A 15906-nucleotide genomic window follows, 5' to 3' on the forward strand; every position below is an offset into this window, starting at 1 on the left:
CTCTTATCGTTTTCTTTTTATGTACAATATAATGCATCCTTTCAATCACGTTATCACTAATATTGAAATAGTCTAGACTCTTCTACGTGTGTGTGTGTGTGTGATTTTGTGTGAACGTGTATGTATATATTGCTGTTAGCACTACTTCTCTTTACATAGAATACATCGTCGCCTCTCTCTTCTTCGTTCTCAGTGGAACGCAATTTAGAGTTCAATCTGTGCTATTGCATGCAATACAATTTAAAAATTCATTAGTTTAATTTCACTGTTTTTTTTTTTGGTTTTTTTTTGTTTTTTTTTTTTTTCAAGAAAACAGATATTACAGATGTGCACGTTTCACATTCGTCGAGCGAACGAACGGAATGAAAGAAACGGAACACTTATATACTCGAGTTCTAACATTTTCTGCCATGTGATCGAAGAATTCCACTGAACAACTGTATATATATATAGCTTCCTTTTTTTTTTTTTACTTTTTTGATTTTTGGAATGTTTTCAAAGATCAAGTTTCCTGATTATTATTATTATTATGTATATATACATGTACATTTTCTCAGAGTTGAGAAAATACTTCTGAAATTTTTTTGTCTAAAAATACACGATCGGCCACACTTTCAGAAAATAATACTGATTTGAAACACACGGACCATTACAATACAATGTTAACATTTAGATTTTCACTTGTACGTTAGTACAGTAAACATTAATGTGAAGTTTCTTTTTTTTTTTTTTTTTTTTTTTTTTTTTGTAAAGTATTCAACTACGAGAGCGAAAAAGTTGCAATGTTAAACAACAAATTCCCTTTGTTTTTTTTCTTTTTATATATGTATACTTTTTCGGCAAGTACCGTTAACAAACTCCAATGTTTATGTTTTTTTTTTAAACAACCACCCATGTTAAATATCCGCAGCTTCTCATCTATATAATTAAATTGTTTTCGCAAAATTTCTGATAGGTTTCTTTTGCAATTATGCGTTAGACTAGAATCAGTTTTTGACTCTGATCCTTTTCCGTTTTCTGTTTTATAATAACAGCTAATCTATATATATATGTATAATGTAACATTTGACTGTAAATACATTTATCTAAAATGCTTATAAATGTAAAATAAATTAAAAATTGCAAGTAATTTGTAATAAACATTGAGTCTAGATGCTAAACTCCACAAATCGTCGATCGTGTGGAATCGTCTATGATAAGAGCGTAACAAGGTGTACATTTGTATGCGTATATATATTTGACTTGACATGTATAAGCAAATTGAGTTAACCATTCGTAGTAGAAGCTGTCAAAGCCTCAATCTTCGGCACGCATACCCCGTACTTCACCTTGATGTCTTTGCTGTAATTAAAACATATCTGAATATAGTCTCAGAAATTTGATTCGACAGAAGAAATTATTCATCCAAGTTGCGTGATACACACAAACAGGTTTTTGTAATGTTAAGGCCAACATCCTTACCCTGTCCAATTCTTCTTTAGTATTGTCCTCTATCGCCCGAATATCTTCCATTGTTAAGCCGTGCCAGCGATCTATCCAGCAGAATACTTGCCTATGGAAATTGGTGAATAGTCGCCGCTCCGCTTTCTGAATGAAGCTTTCAACGCGCGTTTGCAGGCCAAACCATTTGAATTCGCATGTGACTAGCTTGTAACATGTCATGACAGGCGTAACGTTATGTTTCCAGTCTTTCCCTACGAGAGGGCCCCGTCCCGTCTTCTGGGACTTGAATTTAGTAGGATCCTCGTCTTCCTTATAATCAGCACTGGCGATTGGATCGTTCGCAATATCTATATGCACTATTTCTCTCATCTTGAGCTTGTCGGGTGACAATTCATGAACCTTTTTTTACAAATGAGAAAACAATAAGTAAAAACTGGACTTTGCAATATGCAAAGTACTTTGTGTAATACTTACATTATGCTGATCCCCAACGTCGCCAATATGAAAGGATTCTATCATAATCACAAAATTGTCTTTCATATAGCCCGGATTCTGAAAAAAAAAAAAAAAAACAGATGACATCATGTTTCTCATGAATTAAATATCTTTGATTACATAAATGTAATCAAAGATATTTAATTCATATGCAGATATATATATATGTGTGTGTGTGTGTTAAAACTTACAGTTATGACTGTTTTACAGTACGGATAAGCATTCCAAGCCTCCTCATGGATTTCTAACGAGTTCTTTGGCAACAAAATGCGAATGAAAGCAGGCACCTTACTAGCTAAGTGGTAAATTTTATATGTATATTGGCCTGCTGAATACTTTCCACCCAATAGAGGATAATCCGTGAAAGGTTCATTTTTCAACACCTCGATGCCTTCTCCACCGCCTGTATTATTTTTACTAGCCTCTGCCACAGAGTATAGCTGAGCTACTTGATACTGTTGAAGATAAAACCATCATAAATGAAACAATTTTTTTAAAAAGAAATACAAGAAAACAAACACATGTACATAATTATATTACATACATTTAAATGAATTATAAAATTGTGATAAAATGTGACATATTCTTTGATTCATTGTTTTTAAAAAATTTGCATATATTCACAAGTAAATTGATTGTTTTTTTTTTTTTTTTTTTTGAGTATTATGTGTAACCAATAATTAAAGCTAATAATAATACAGACGTTAACAAAAATTGATCCTATACTTTGTACAATGAAAAGAGAGACTTCTAATTGCAAGTTTCACTTGTGCGGTTTATATAGAAGATCTATATCAGTCTCTAGTGCATATTGTTATGCAAACAGAGCAATTAGATGAGTGGCATATTTGTTAATGGCATGGTATCGCTAAGAATTCAAATTTCAGTCTTAGTTTCTGCAATCTAATATTCTTGAAGACCTGTCTCTCAAACTGGATTATTACGAGAAGCAACATCATCATGACAGATAAAATACACACCTCTTCCACTGTGAGGGGCAGAGTGACACGGCTGTAACAAAAAAATTAAGAGTTATGTTATTGTTGTGGAAACAAACAAGAAAATATAACGGAAGATCATAGTATAATAAGATCGCGCGGCCTTGAGCCACGACGATCTCTTTTTTTACGCAACGGAGAACGAAGGTGCAAGGATCGCTTTCACAATCAACGGCGTCAAAGCCAATCTTAATTAAATCAGAAATCGCGAAAAAAAGTTAATCAATAAACCGTACATTTCGCATCTGCCGCTTTGCACCATACACGCGAATCAATTATCAGTACCAGAGTACCACTCGTAGAAGCCTCAGGTATGCTGAACTTTGATCTGCACTTTTCTGTACTCTCCTTCCTCCTTTCTTTTTTTTTTTTCCCATGTTTTTCTTTGTTGATTTTTTCATTTTTCAAGACTGACTAGTTGTGTATTCGCGAATTTTGAAAAGACCCGACGTTTCTGTGATCAAGATTTGGACCGCGGACTGAAAACTCGCGATCTTCTCAAATTTCTGTCTAGAATTATTCCCCGCTAACAGACCAATCGTCTTGCAAGTTCGGCTTATTTCAAAGCACTCAAACACTCGAGTTTTCTATCTATATATATATACGTGTCTTCGAAAAAGTATACATATATACCAATATATGTATGTATATATATATATATAGTACACATAATTTTAGAGAGAATTTAAAGAGGAAAGAGAAACAAAATGCAGAAGACACGCGCAATGAATAGTTCTTTAAAAAAAGCAGCCAGTGAGGGATGAAAAAAAACTTATCATTCCTCCCACCCCCTTCGCTCTCTTGTTCACTCTTCTGTCACTCTCTTTTTCACCCCTCCTCCGTAGTTGTCACCGAAGATCAGTAACGATCGCACCTCTTTGATCGATTCGCGAGAGGGTGCTTCTTTTTTGGTTACGTCGAGATTCGGTGAAGATCGACATTGAAAAAAATGAAACAGAGCCGTTCGTTGTGGCGCGCACCTGACAACCTCGTTCTTCTTCCCCCCGTTTTCGTATTCTCCCTTTTAGGCCAGAGCTAAAAACTACTTACAATTCCTTGATGAGCATTTTAATCGGAAAGACGGCACATGGACCAGCAGCGCGCAATCAGCAGATTTCTCGATCGCCAACGGGAGAGAGAGAATAAAGTGGCAGCTACCGCCACCACTGACACACGACCACGAAGCGTACAACCTCGTCGGCCACAGGAAAAATCACTGGCGCTATCTCGCCTGTTATCAAACTCCTCTCTTGTGTAGAAATTGTACACGCGTACAAAGAACCACCTCGGTGACTCGCCACCCGACTGACACACTGTGTGCCCGCTGGTGATGATGACCACTCCACGATTCCTCACACACCAGCAACCGCGCGCACCACCACGGTTCGTGTCCAAGAAGCCGCCGCTCGCACACTTTTACGCGCGCCCCCCCGTACACGTGTACGATTCCGCAGTTCTCCTCCTCTTTCCCCACCAGCTGCTTACTGACCGACCGCTGCTGTCCCGCAGCAGCCCTGATGCTGGCCGGACTTCGTCGATGACGTCATTCCAAAAAGGAATTTTGGTCTTTGCACATATGTAACCGATCCGTTTAACGTCGCGCCGCGTTGCAAGAAGCAACATGACGCGATGACCAATCAATTCGAAGGTCTTTATGCATCAGCGTGACGACGATTGGTTGCCGCGTTATTTTTTTCCGCATTACACATCCCGCGTCCGATTTATCGACACGGGGGGATTTAATGAAAACGGCGATTTAAAGCGCATTGCGTGCGCGCGATATTTGGAAGAACCGGAGTTAGAGAGAAAACTGTTAAACCAATCGCGTTCGAACAATTCGACCGGTTCGATTCAATCCGATTGGTCGATTCTTTCTCACGAGATCTTGAACGGCGTTCCTGGCGGCACCCGCAGCGAATTACGGAACGCGAACAAAACCGCCCTTCCCCTCGAGCTACTACGTTTATTTGTGGACGGTTCACGTACGTGTGCGTCGGAAAGGATATAGTGCTGGTTGTGGCAAACGTAAATGACTGCGAACGGTGATAAATAGTTGTGTGTTATTTACGTTATTCATCGAGAAACGCGTTCGCAGTTTAAAACAAGATGCCAAAAAGGAAAAATCAGACCCTAATCGATTCCGACAGCAGCGGGAGCGCGTCCGAAAGCGGCTCCGACTTGGATAATGTAAATAGCTTAACCTTTCCGAGCTCCGTGTGCCGTCCATTAAAAAAGTTGCAATAGAAGCTGAAGGCATAATAAATTAAAGCGTTAAAAAAAAAAAAAAAAAAAAAATCGTTCGGTTTTTGCGAACGACTGCGAATCTCGCTTCGGACTTCTCGCAAATCGCCGACCTTCAGCGTTTATTGCGCGACGTTTTTTGAAAATATGCTGATCGTTCGAGATAGCGTGGTATACATACAATTTGCGATGGATGTTTGATGAATAAGTTTTTTTTTTTTTTTCTTTTTAAATCCAAGACGAGATTGTTACACAATAATGAGTAATAACATGTTGCAACATTTGTGTTTTGTCACCACACAAAAACATGATGAACGATTTTATTCCGAATTGTTGTCACACGGCAGACCGAGTGCTATTATTTTTTTAATAATATCGCTTTTTAGCAATTTCTACGTGACGTATTATATATGATTTGTCTGTGTGCACTTTAATTGTCAGGATCTGTTGTCACTGGCAAAGAAAAAGAAGGGAAAATATCAAGATGATTCTCAGTCGAATGAGGATAACACATCTGTTAAGAAGGATGTTAAACACGACTCAGATAGTTCGGATTCCGACGACAATTGGAACAACAAAGCTGGAAAGTCCAAGAAAAAGAAGGTTCCGAGCAAAAAGAGCAAGCAAAAGATGACAAAGTCCAGTACAGAAGATAGCGCCAGCGAGAAAGAACCAGCCAAACAGCTTTCAGAACCGGAAGAAGGTATTTAGACCATAAATTTGCTAATAAAAATTGTTTTACATAATTTTCCAATGTGCATTTTTCATAAATTTGTGTCACAACAATGAATAATGTGACGTATATTGCCTTCAATAGGTGAAGTGTCGGATTCGGATCCGAGCGTTTCCGATTCCAGTCAGGAAGAATTTAACGATGGTTACGACGACAAACTTATGGGAGACGCGGAGGATCAAGCTAGACTCGCTCAAATGACCGAGAAGGAACGTGAGCAGGAAATTTTCAAACGCATCGAGCAGCGTGAAATCATGAAGACGAGATTTGAAATTGAAAAGAAACTTAGAATGGCCAAGAAACAGGAATTAAAGAAGCAAAAGGAATCGAAAAAGAAGGAGAAAGGTATCGAAGAGAAGCAAAAGGTGGATAGAGCGCCGGATCCGAAAGAGAGAAGTAAAGATCGTAAGAAGACCATTGAGGAGAAGCAAGATAAGAAGTTCCACGCGATGTCGTTGCTGAAAGCCAGACGTGAGGAGAAGAAAGAACGAGGTAAAATATTTATTTAATTTTCTTTTTGTACATTTTCGGATGCACATTTTCATGTTACTTCTTTATATATATGATATCAGAGGAGAAGGAGAAACAGAGAATGGAACAACAACAACAAGAATCCAAGGATGTGGAAGAGGAAGAACTGGAGGATGATCACAAAGGTAGCGGGAATAAGACAAAGCTCAAAGCGTCTGACATATATTCTGACGACAGTGGTTCGTCAGATAGCGGAGATGAAGAGGATGCGAACAAAGCAACAGGATCTCGAAGCAGATCGTCTTCGAGCGACAGCCGCGATTCCGATTCTGACAACGATAAGAAGTCAGTTTGCTTTTTAAATAAAATATTCTGTTATTTTTGTTTGAGCAGTTACGCTGATTGTTTAATGTTATTTATTTCAGATCGGTGGCTAGTGCCAAAGCAAAACCGAAGAAACCGGTCTACATCAATACCAAGGAAGATCTGAACAAAATTCGATTGTCCCGTCACAAGATGGAGAGATTTGTTCATTTGCCTTTCTTCGACCGAGTGGTTCAGGGTTGCTTTGTCAGGATCGGAATCGGCAATAATAACGGTAAACCTGTCTATAGAGTAGCTGAGATAAGTGGCGTGTGCGAAACAGGAAAAATTTATCAGTTGGGCGGCACGAGGACGAATAAGGGACTAAAGTTGCGTCATGGTGCGCAGGAACGTGTGTTCAGATTGGAGTTTGTTTCGAATCAGGAATTCACGGATTCGGAATTCTTTAAGTGGAAAGAAACGTGCGCGCTACAAGGAATATCGATGCCCACGTTCGACGAGGTAGATCAGAAATTGAAAGATATCAAAGAAGCGTTGGTGTACGAGTTCAAGGAGGAAGATATAGAGAAGATAGTACGCGAGAAAGAGAGATTTAAACAAGCTCCGTACAATTACGCGATGAAGAAAGCTCAGCTTATGAGAGAACGGGACGCGGCTAATTGCAGAGGGGACGACGAAACCGCTAGTCGTCTGAATCAGGAACTGAGCGAGCTCGAGGAACGTGCATCGGAATTGGATAAGATGCGCACCGCGACGATATCCAGTATATCCTATATAAACGATCGCAACAGAAAGAAAAATGTGGAAGAAGCTGAGAAGGCTATAATGGTAAAATATTCAACATGTACACGTGTTGTGTTTTTTTTTGCACGTTTTATGACATAACGTCTATAAAACTGTAATGTATTTTGATTGTTGCAACAGGAGGAATTGAAGGCTAACAAAGGCAAGAAAATCGACGATCCGTTCACCAGACGAAGCACCAAACCGAGAATGGTGTACAAGCCGGAAGATGAATCAGATACCGTCACAATGGTTTTGGTGAATGATAAGGTGAGTCCTCATCCGACCGGGGATTCGGTATCGACTGCCAATGACAAGGAGAACGGACAGGACTCCAAGAAGAAGCAAAGCACGGAGGATCTGTTCAACGCGCATGATTTCGACATAACAATCGATTTGGAAGTTCCTATATCAAGTAAGCGGTGTTTCGCAATTTTTTTTTAAGAAACGTGCGCGAGAATTGTGCAAATAAAACAAAACAATAATAATAATTTTGTTTCTAGACAATCCGGTCAGTGTCTTACCCAAGCCCATCAACAACATCAAGGACACGGGGCCTCGTCGATCGTTGAATCTAGAAGACTATAAAAAGAAACGCGGTCTTATCTAACATTTCATACGTCTCACGCATCATGTTAAGAGCATGATAAAATTTTTAAGTAACTAAGGATATCTTGTAAACACACATTCGCAAAGATATCTAATCGATCGAAAAAATTCATTTATCGAATCTTCTTCTGAGTAAATATCGAGAAAAAGGAAGAGATATGTTCTATATATGTAATTTATTGACTGAGGACAAAGTAGATTATTTATACCATTAGTACCGTTATACATTATATTATTATTATTGCTGACTCCATCTATTTAATACGTTGAGTGTGGTTGGTGGTGATTTGCTGAGTTTAGGCGCAAAGTATCTAGCAGACATTTGTATATATTGTGTGATTATGTATAATAAAGGAAAATTACTAACGAAACGCAAAAAGTCATCGATGTTCAATGGTGTTTAGAATCTTACAAATTCGCATCGAGCTATATATATGTATATATGTATATATATATATATATGTGTGTGTGTATATATATATACATATATATATATATATAATCCAATAAGCAACGATATAAAAGATATATGACGTAAGAGCTTAGGCAGCTCTTACATCTACTAGCAAGCTCTGTTTTATTGATGACGCTCAACGTATTAATGATGATGGTTCTGAGATAATGTGGTTCCTATTATGCGATTCGAGACATCACGACGTATCATGACGGGCAAACATTTTTTATTGAGATTGTAATCGACGCTTGCGCAACTGTTGTTCGACGATATGATGATATTTAAAACAATTAATTGAGATTTGTTTCTCGAAACACAGACATGTGCTCTGTCTTTTCCAGCGCAGCACGCCGGTAGGTCGTAACTTGAATGACGAGTAAGAGAAGAAAAGGAAGTATTTGTACACAATGAAGCTATTTTGGCTAATGAAGAGAAAACTGACTTAAAAATCGTGTGTTCTCATAAGAAGTAATTATTTATTGTGAGAAAGTATATACGTTTGTGAAATTTCTGTCCAAGTATATATTTTATTTTATTTTTTTTATTGAAATTTTAGGAACACTGTTGCATCAACGTTACGTTATGTATTAGAGGCAGTTGGTAGCAGAAGTATTTCACAATCAGTATATATATATATATATATATATATATCAGTATATATATGTATATATATATAGTTTTCTCATTTAATTGAATGCAATTAAACTAAGGTAACTGTACATAATTACGCGCCGCTTTTTTTATACACACGTAATATCGTCCTGAAACATCACAATACGACGTAATTGCAAAGCCTGCGGCACAAGATGCTTCTTTTCGAATCGACGCAGTTTGAAGATAGATAGAAAAATATTGTCAAATTGTTCTTGCGGTGCGAATCACAGCGCGAAAGACAACGTCGAGTCCCGCAGGCTCGAGGATGGCACGTGTACATCACGACAGAATACGCGATACTTCGTGACATTTGTAATATTTTATTCTCACAAATTGTTGCGTGTTATAGATAGATTTTTTTACATATCTTTTTTGTTACAAAACATTTTGTGTAGGAACGCACCGTTTAGAGGAATGCTGTAGTTGAACACATAGAAGTGTACGATTTTTTTTATTATTTAACCATCTATGATTTTTTTTACCATCTATATTGTCTTGTCCATCGAAGGAAGTTTTTTAAACAAATCAAAGAGAGAAAAACGCGAATGGTCCCGCACGTGTATCGTACTTACGACACAAAAATCCATGTATTTGTATATAATATATATGAATATTTATCGAGGGATAAGAGAAACATATGCTAATCGTTAAAATCAATATCGATATATATGCGATTTTTATAATACTCAGAGAGATGACGTATACATAAATATTATAATATAACCATGTCTACATACATGCTTGTGTGCTATACTAAAGGATTTCCAAATTAGCGATAATTATTTTAATTATGTAAAATTGGTTTTTATTGTCGCAATATTTCTTCTCGTTATGTAATCGCGAAGTTGCATATACAAAAACAAAAAAAAAAAAAACTTATGTATATACGTGTATTCACATTTGTCGTATTTACCCTGTGTACTTTATAAGTAAACATCTTATTGGACTTTCGTGTAGAAATATATTGTTATATTTACTACAAAAAAATTCTCGTAGGATATTTTTTTGTTTTTAATATCGTTCAGTTATAGTTTTACTTGCGTGTGTGTGACGTTTTTTTTTTTTAATTCTATAAATTAAATGTAAAGTCAAAAATTTTAATACGGAAAAATCTTGAAAAAGGATTGTAAATTGTGTGTTCAATTGTGTATCTATATATGTGTGTGTCAAAAATTGTTTTCTGCGTTATCGGCCGAGAGAGATTTAATTGAATACATACAGTCGCGTCAATTTAAATGTTTCGCGAGAACTTCGCCGCGCAGTCGCGACGCATATGCGCCCTAGTAGAGCGCACGCCGCTGCCCATATAAGGTAATTTCCCTACGTCCCTGGCGGCGATTGGATCGCGCGACCGGTATATGTCGCGTGTCAATGACTAATTCGAAACGCGCGTATATTGTTCCGCGAATCGATTATCGCGCGCATACGACGGAGAATGGATAAAATTCTCGATAACGATTGTTCGCCCCATTTATCGCGCGACTCGCGCGTAATTTTTAATTAATAATATCGTAACGTGTCGTACGTTAAAAAAAAAAAAAAAAAAAAAGAAAGACCTGTATATTTTCATACTTGTACACGCTGCGTCGCGTGTAATCAGAAACGCTCGTGTTACACGATGCGTGCACTTCGCACGCATCCGTGCTCGAATTATATCGAAGATTCGCGAGTCTCGCGCGAGATTTTTCAGAGTCGCGCGCGGCAACGGTTCTCCTCGCGGGTTCTCCGTGCCGTCGGCGATGCGAATTTTTGGCGTGTGGCGAGTGCGGGTAGCCGGGGCGAGCCAATCGGCGCGGCCGGTCGCGGCGGCGCTGCGCGCGCAGGCGTAGGGATACAGTGTTCGTTCTGTTGAGCCGGCTGTTCTCGCGAGAGAGGAGCCTCCCTTCCCGTTAGCCTGTGTGAGAGCCAACGCGCGACCCCTTCGACTGGAGACATCGCGCCGCTATCCAGTTCAACCACGATACTCCGGAAAAGTGTCGGTTAAAGTGCTCATTCACGTGACTATATCCACCGGCTACGCGGGTTCCTACGGAAAATGGTAAATATCCTGACGGGTGCACCTTCTCCGTCACACACTATCTCTCTCTTTCTCATACTCTCCTATCTTTCTCACTCTCTCTCTTTCTCTCATCTGCTGTATACGTTAATCGGCCGGAGAGAGGCCGTCCATAAACGTTGACGGCGATGCGTCTGCGACGTTCGTGGCGACGGGCGAGGCCGCCCGGCATACGACGACTTTTTGTGGTTATGGCCGCAGCAGACGCGCCGGTCGCCATTTCTGCTTCAAAGCCCTAGGCTCACGCGAGAGATATACACCTCGCAGAAATTCCAAGTTTTTTCGTTTCGCCGTCATCAATTTCGGTCGCGTTGCGACAGGGAGGGGGATTTGTTCCTGTCGCTTTTCTCATTTCCCCTGGGCCAGCGGCTCAATTCTCGCGACGATACTCACGGGACTCGGCTTCCAGGAAGTGAATGATTCATTTCTGTTTCGATGAGGCGACAGAGAGCCAACCGATCGGCAACGGCAGAGAGAATCTCGCGCTCGTCACCGACGTATTGCGATTACTCTCTTTCTCTCTCTCTCTCTCTTGCTTTCTTGCTCTTCTTTCACATTCTTGTCTCTCTCTCTCTCTCCCTCTCTTTCTCTCTCTCTTTCTCGCTCTTTTTTCTGTTTCTCTGTCTGTCTCTCCCCCCTTCTTTCTCCCTTTCTCCCTCCCGCCCTTCCCATCGCTCCCCCTATCACTATCTCTTTCTCTCTCTCTCTCTTTCTCTTCGTATCTTTCTCTCTTCTTTTATACTCGCCTTTCCGAGCACCGCGCATTCAATAGCATAACCTGTGCAATTTCAACAAATTCGATTTTTGTTTTTTTTTTTTGACATTCACCGATTTTCAGCCAGCGTTATGTTTGCGCGTCACACGCTAAATCGCGTAATTTCCATTATCGTATTACGACGATCGCTCTTCTGTTAAAGTAAAATCGAAAAGATTTTGAACTTGGATTTTCAAAAATATATGGTCGCGGTCTCTCTGTTTCGAAGATCACCGGCGACAACGCGCGACATAAAAGGTAACAGCTCGCCGCGTGAGGAAACGCCGATGGCTCGATTCGTTATCGTGACCCATCCGTTGTTAATGATGCGTTTACATGCGAGACACAGATATAAATAGGTATTCGAAGCCAGAAGTATAAATTTACTTTCTTTGTCCTAACTCTCTCCGGGAGTTTTCATTGAGGAGATATTTATTGCCCGCACGCGACGTGTCTGTCAAACTCGAGTTACAAGAAAGTGGTGTATGTCGTATTTGTATTTTCGTTTAAAACGCACGTTCGCGGACGATCCTTTGATCTCGCGGATAAATTTAAATTTCCGTTTTTTTTTTTTTCGGACAGTTCTAATAACTAAAATGAGATATTTCAAATCAATTCGAAAATTCACGAGATATTTGAGTTCTTGAATTTTCCGAAAAAAATTGTGCGAGTTTCGCGAAAGATGATTTTCCTTCAAAAAATTGCGGAAAAACAAAAATCGAACGTCACATTTTCTCTCGTCCCGCCGAAAGAAATCGTCACGTATTTATTTCGGTCGGCGCTTCGAGTCGCGTTGCCTGGACTATTTCTATAACGAATCCACGCTCGTTTCTTGAGATACATCGATAACGCTCGCCGCCGCGTTATCTCACGACGATTTTTCCGACGCGACGATTTAACAGAACAAAAAAACTGCGATAACATGAAATAAACCACTTTTCAGATTTTATTGCCGAAGGATTTGTTTTCTCGTGTCGCACGTTACACCTGCTGCACATTCGAAGGTAGCGGGATACCACCACACATTCGTACACGCAAAAGAGAGAAGCAAAACATTCGACAGGAACGACAAGAACAAACGTGTCGTGATTGTTACTACTAGGAAGAGTCGTTTATCGCAAGGTCGCGAACACACATGAGTCAGACGTGTCTCTAGTTTACGCCGCGAGATGTAACGAGTCTTTGTATTAACAGCCAGTGATGCTCACTTTGTTTTTTTTTTTCTTTTTTTTTTTTTTTTTATCAAAACCACTTGCGACTCGGTATAGATAAAACCGTGACTCGAATCGAAGAGAGTTCGCTTCGCGTGTCGTCGCTCTTTTTCTCATCCGCAAAGAGAAGTTCGCGGACGTAAAAATTATGTAAAAATTATCACTAGACGTTTGGACAATTTGTCATCGCGCGAAGTAACGTGTAAATATAATTATATTGAGCAGTCTTTCTTTTCAATGTCACAGATAAAACATGAGTCACTCATGTGATGCTTCTTCTACCTGAAATCTTCGTGGTTTTAATACGCTGACAAATGTTAGATAACTAGACGATAATATCAATTTCTTTGTACACGCAAGTACGTAGGACTTGGTGTCGAATTTGAAGAAGAAAGATGGAATTTTTTGTTCCGGAGATTTTGAAGATGTAAAAAGTTTTATAAATATTTTAATTGAGTTTTTTGTTCACATGTGAAATATCTCGGCGACAAGAGAGAGAGAGAGAGAGTGCGGTTGACTTTGACCCGCTAATTCTCTCTCGTTCTCGGCGCATCTCTTCAAGAATGACAGTGAACTAGAGAGGAAGAGCAATGCACGGCCGAAACGGCACGCCGCGGTGTAGCCGGAGAGAGAGGGAAAAATTCAATGAACTTGTAAGGAGGTCGGTTATTTTCTTGCGGACCTAACGACTCTTGAAGGTCACACAATACAACGCTTTTACGTTCCGCGAACACACGCACATGGTGTGTGTGCTGTGCGGTGTGACTGCGATTTTAATTAAAATCTCTCCCTCTCTCGCCGTCTCTAATGATCGTTCTCGGAAAGTTCGTCGCGACGCTCTCCTCCGAAGCGCATCGGTGCGTGTCGTTCCTCGCGATCGAATCACGTCGATGAATCGAAGAGAAAGTCTCAACACGCGCAAAATTCGCTAATTGCTACAAGTTGATTAAAATTTAATTTCAACGTTTTATTTATTTTATTTGATAATTTTTTTCCGCTGCTCCCTTTTGCGAGAGCTCTCTCTCTCTCTCTCTCGCACACATGTGTCTACTTTTATTATAGCGCACAATTCTTCTACACGCTTTCATTTCGCGTTTAGAAAGTGGAACAAAGAAAAAAAAAGAGCAAATTTATTGTTCGAAACGACGGGGACGAAGTTAGGCCAGCTCGTGATGAATCATCTTCCGTTTGACTTTCTGCACGACTGGTACGTTCGAGGGGGAGAGTACGCATGCCGTGTAGAGAGAAGACAGAAAACCCTCCTTTCCCCGGACACCCTCTTTAAAAAGCGTTCGCCGCGGTCTCGTACGTAATATCGACCCAGAAGTGTTACATCCTCTGCATTCACTGACCGCTAAGTGTCGCCGTTTCTCACAGAATCCCCTCTTTTATATCCCAATTTACCGCCCGTTGCAGCTCCACGATCAAACGAGCTGTGTGAATACATTTAGCATTGATATCAAATTCGAACGGAGATACACACACACACACGCACGCACAAAATCATACCGTGTCCAACATTAAGTTATTATTTCACGAATTTTCTGTGATGCGGAGAGAAAGAGAAAGAGACGAAGAACAGCCAAAAGTTTGTAGCACGCGGCACGTGCCCAAGAGCTAGGGGATAACTTTAGAAGTGGATCGTCGGATCTCTCTTTTAGCATCGAGATTCGCGCGTGGGAAGAATTTATTTTCGGGTAAGCCGTGCGCGTTTCCCTCTTACGTATTTTGCCCGCGAAACAAGCTTAAAGATCTCTCGGCTGACACCCGATGTGTGCAACCGCCGGATCCCGATGTATCGTTATCGACGAGATTGATATATCTCGCTAATGACCGCGTGCCAGTCAATCCGGCCCGCCCGTTAGCGCGGCGGTAATCAAGCGGTTTCGTTTTACTGAAAGGCGTCGATAAAATAACCGGAAATAAACTCATGGTTTTGCACATTCATTACCGGTTTTTTTTTTTTTAGAGTAATAGAATATTCAAGTGAAATAAAATATTTATTGTGTAATCGCTCGTCTCCTTTTCTCTTTTCCGCTCAGACTAATGTGTATTTTGTTCGATATCGTTTTGTTTCTTTTGTTTTAGGCATCCGGAGTGACAGTCGCAGACGTATGCAAGACAACGTACGAGGAAATAAAGAAAGATAAAAAGCACCGCTATGTAATTTTCTACATCAAAGACGAGAGACAGATAGACGTCGAAGTCATCGGACCTCGCGACGCAGCTTATGACGCCTTCCTCGAAGATTTGCAGAAAGGTGGTGCCGGGGAATGCCGTTACGGTCTCTTCGATTTTGAATACACTCATCAGTGTCAGGGTACATCCGAGGTAAATTTATTTTCCGTAGCAGTTTTGCGAGATAGCGTAAAATAGTACACGCAAAACAAAATTTATATTATTTATATTTGTATATTCTATCAGGCTTCCAAGAAACAAAAGTTGTTTTTGATGTCGTGGTGTCCCGACACGGCTAAAGTCAAGAAGAAGATGTTGTACTCGAGTTCTTTCGACGCTCTGAAAAAATCGCTGGTTGGTGTGCAAAAGTACATACAAGCAACGGATCTGTCGGAGGCCTCCGAGGAGGCTGTCGAGGAGAAACTTCGAGCCACCGACAGAAATTAGGATTATTCCAGCGAATCCCCAAATTACTACTACAAAATATGAAAAAAAAAAAAAA

General features: G+C 40.0%; 3 protein-coding genes and 1 long non-coding RNA gene across 5 annotated transcripts; 3 read left to right on the forward strand and 1 right to left on the reverse strand.

Annotated features, from left to right (window-relative positions):
- Positions 1-260: 260 nt before the first annotated feature.
- On the reverse strand, positions 261-4453 carry LOC109856863 (phosphatidylinositol transfer protein beta isoform). 2 transcript variants are annotated; one of them, XM_020432568.1, is made up of 6 exons: positions 3987-4453; positions 2919-2949; positions 2130-2393; positions 1918-1995; positions 1462-1842; positions 261-1341 (listed from the first exon to the last, which is right to left on the reverse strand). In XM_020432568.1, the coding sequence occupies exons 1-6, from the start codon at positions 4001-4003 to the stop codon at positions 1297-1299; spliced, it is 816 nt and encodes a 271-aa protein (XP_020288157.1). In that variant the 5' UTR covers positions 4004-4453; the 3' UTR covers positions 261-1296. The 2 variants fall into 2 exon arrangements, with proteins under 2 accessions (XP_020288157.1, XP_020288156.1); XM_020432567.1 differs by lacking the exon at positions 3987-4453 and adding an exon at positions 3173-3243.
- Positions 4454-4911: 458 nt separating this feature from the next.
- LOC109856891 (RNA polymerase-associated protein RTF1 homolog) lies at positions 4912-9838 on the forward strand. The gene is made up of 7 exons (XM_020432612.1): positions 4912-5123; positions 5619-5880; positions 5995-6402; positions 6483-6726; positions 6807-7533; positions 7630-7903; positions 7992-9838. Exons 1-7 carry the CDS (start codon positions 5043-5045, stop codon positions 8096-8098), a joined length of 2103 nt encoding a protein of 700 aa, XP_020288201.1. The 5' UTR covers positions 4912-5042; the 3' UTR covers positions 8099-9838.
- Positions 9839-11036: 1198 nt separating this feature from the next.
- Positions 11037-15906, forward strand: LOC109856904 (cofilin/actin-depolymerizing factor homolog). Its single transcript, XM_020432651.1, has 3 exons — positions 11037-11243; positions 15315-15557; positions 15651-15906. Exons 1-3 carry the CDS (start codon positions 11241-11243, stop codon positions 15849-15851), a joined length of 447 nt encoding a protein of 148 aa, XP_020288240.1. The 5' UTR covers positions 11037-11240; the 3' UTR covers positions 15852-15906.
- LOC109856905 lies at positions 11941-15281 on the forward strand. The gene is made up of 3 exons (XR_002250435.1): positions 11941-12273; positions 12959-13653; positions 14326-15281. It is a non-coding gene; the product is annotated as an uncharacterized LOC109856905 (long non-coding RNA).

This window comes from Pseudomyrmex gracilis, unplaced genomic scaffold (assembly GCF_002006095.1).
Source record: "Pseudomyrmex gracilis isolate BER0280 unplaced genomic scaffold, ASM200609v1 scaffold_137, whole genome shotgun sequence".
Taxonomy (NCBI): domain Eukaryota; kingdom Metazoa; phylum Arthropoda; class Insecta; order Hymenoptera; family Formicidae; genus Pseudomyrmex; species Pseudomyrmex gracilis.

Bases quoted from the DNA above. Each gene is read 5' to 3' on its own strand.
- LOC109856863 (XM_020432567.1), bottom strand. From the start codon at position 3,198: ATGGTGCAAAGCGGCAGATGCGAAAT. The intron at 2,394-2,918 runs GTGTGTATTTTA...TATCTTCAACAG, and splicing joins TGCCCCTCACAGTGGAAGAG to TATCAAGTAGCTCAGCTATA. The intron at 1,996-2,129 runs GTAAGTTTTAAC...TTTTTTTTTCAG, and splicing joins ACTGTAAAACAGTCATAACT to AATCCGGGCTATATGAAAGA.
- LOC109856891 (XM_020432612.1), top strand. From the start codon at position 5,043: ATGCCAAAAAGGAAAAATCAGACCCTAATCGATTCCGACAGCAGCGGG. The intron at 6,403-6,482 runs GTAAAATATTTA...ATATGATATCAG, and splicing joins TGAGGAGAAGAAAGAACGAG to AGGAGAAGGAGAAACAGAGA. The intron at 7,534-7,629 runs GTAAAATATTCA...TTGTTGCAACAG, and splicing joins AAGCTGAGAAGGCTATAATG to GAGGAATTGAAGGCTAACAA.
- LOC109856904 (XM_020432651.1), top strand. The intron at 15,558-15,650 runs GTAAATTTATTT...ATATTCTATCAG, and splicing joins AGTGTCAGGGTACATCCGAG to GCTTCCAAGAAACAAAAGTT.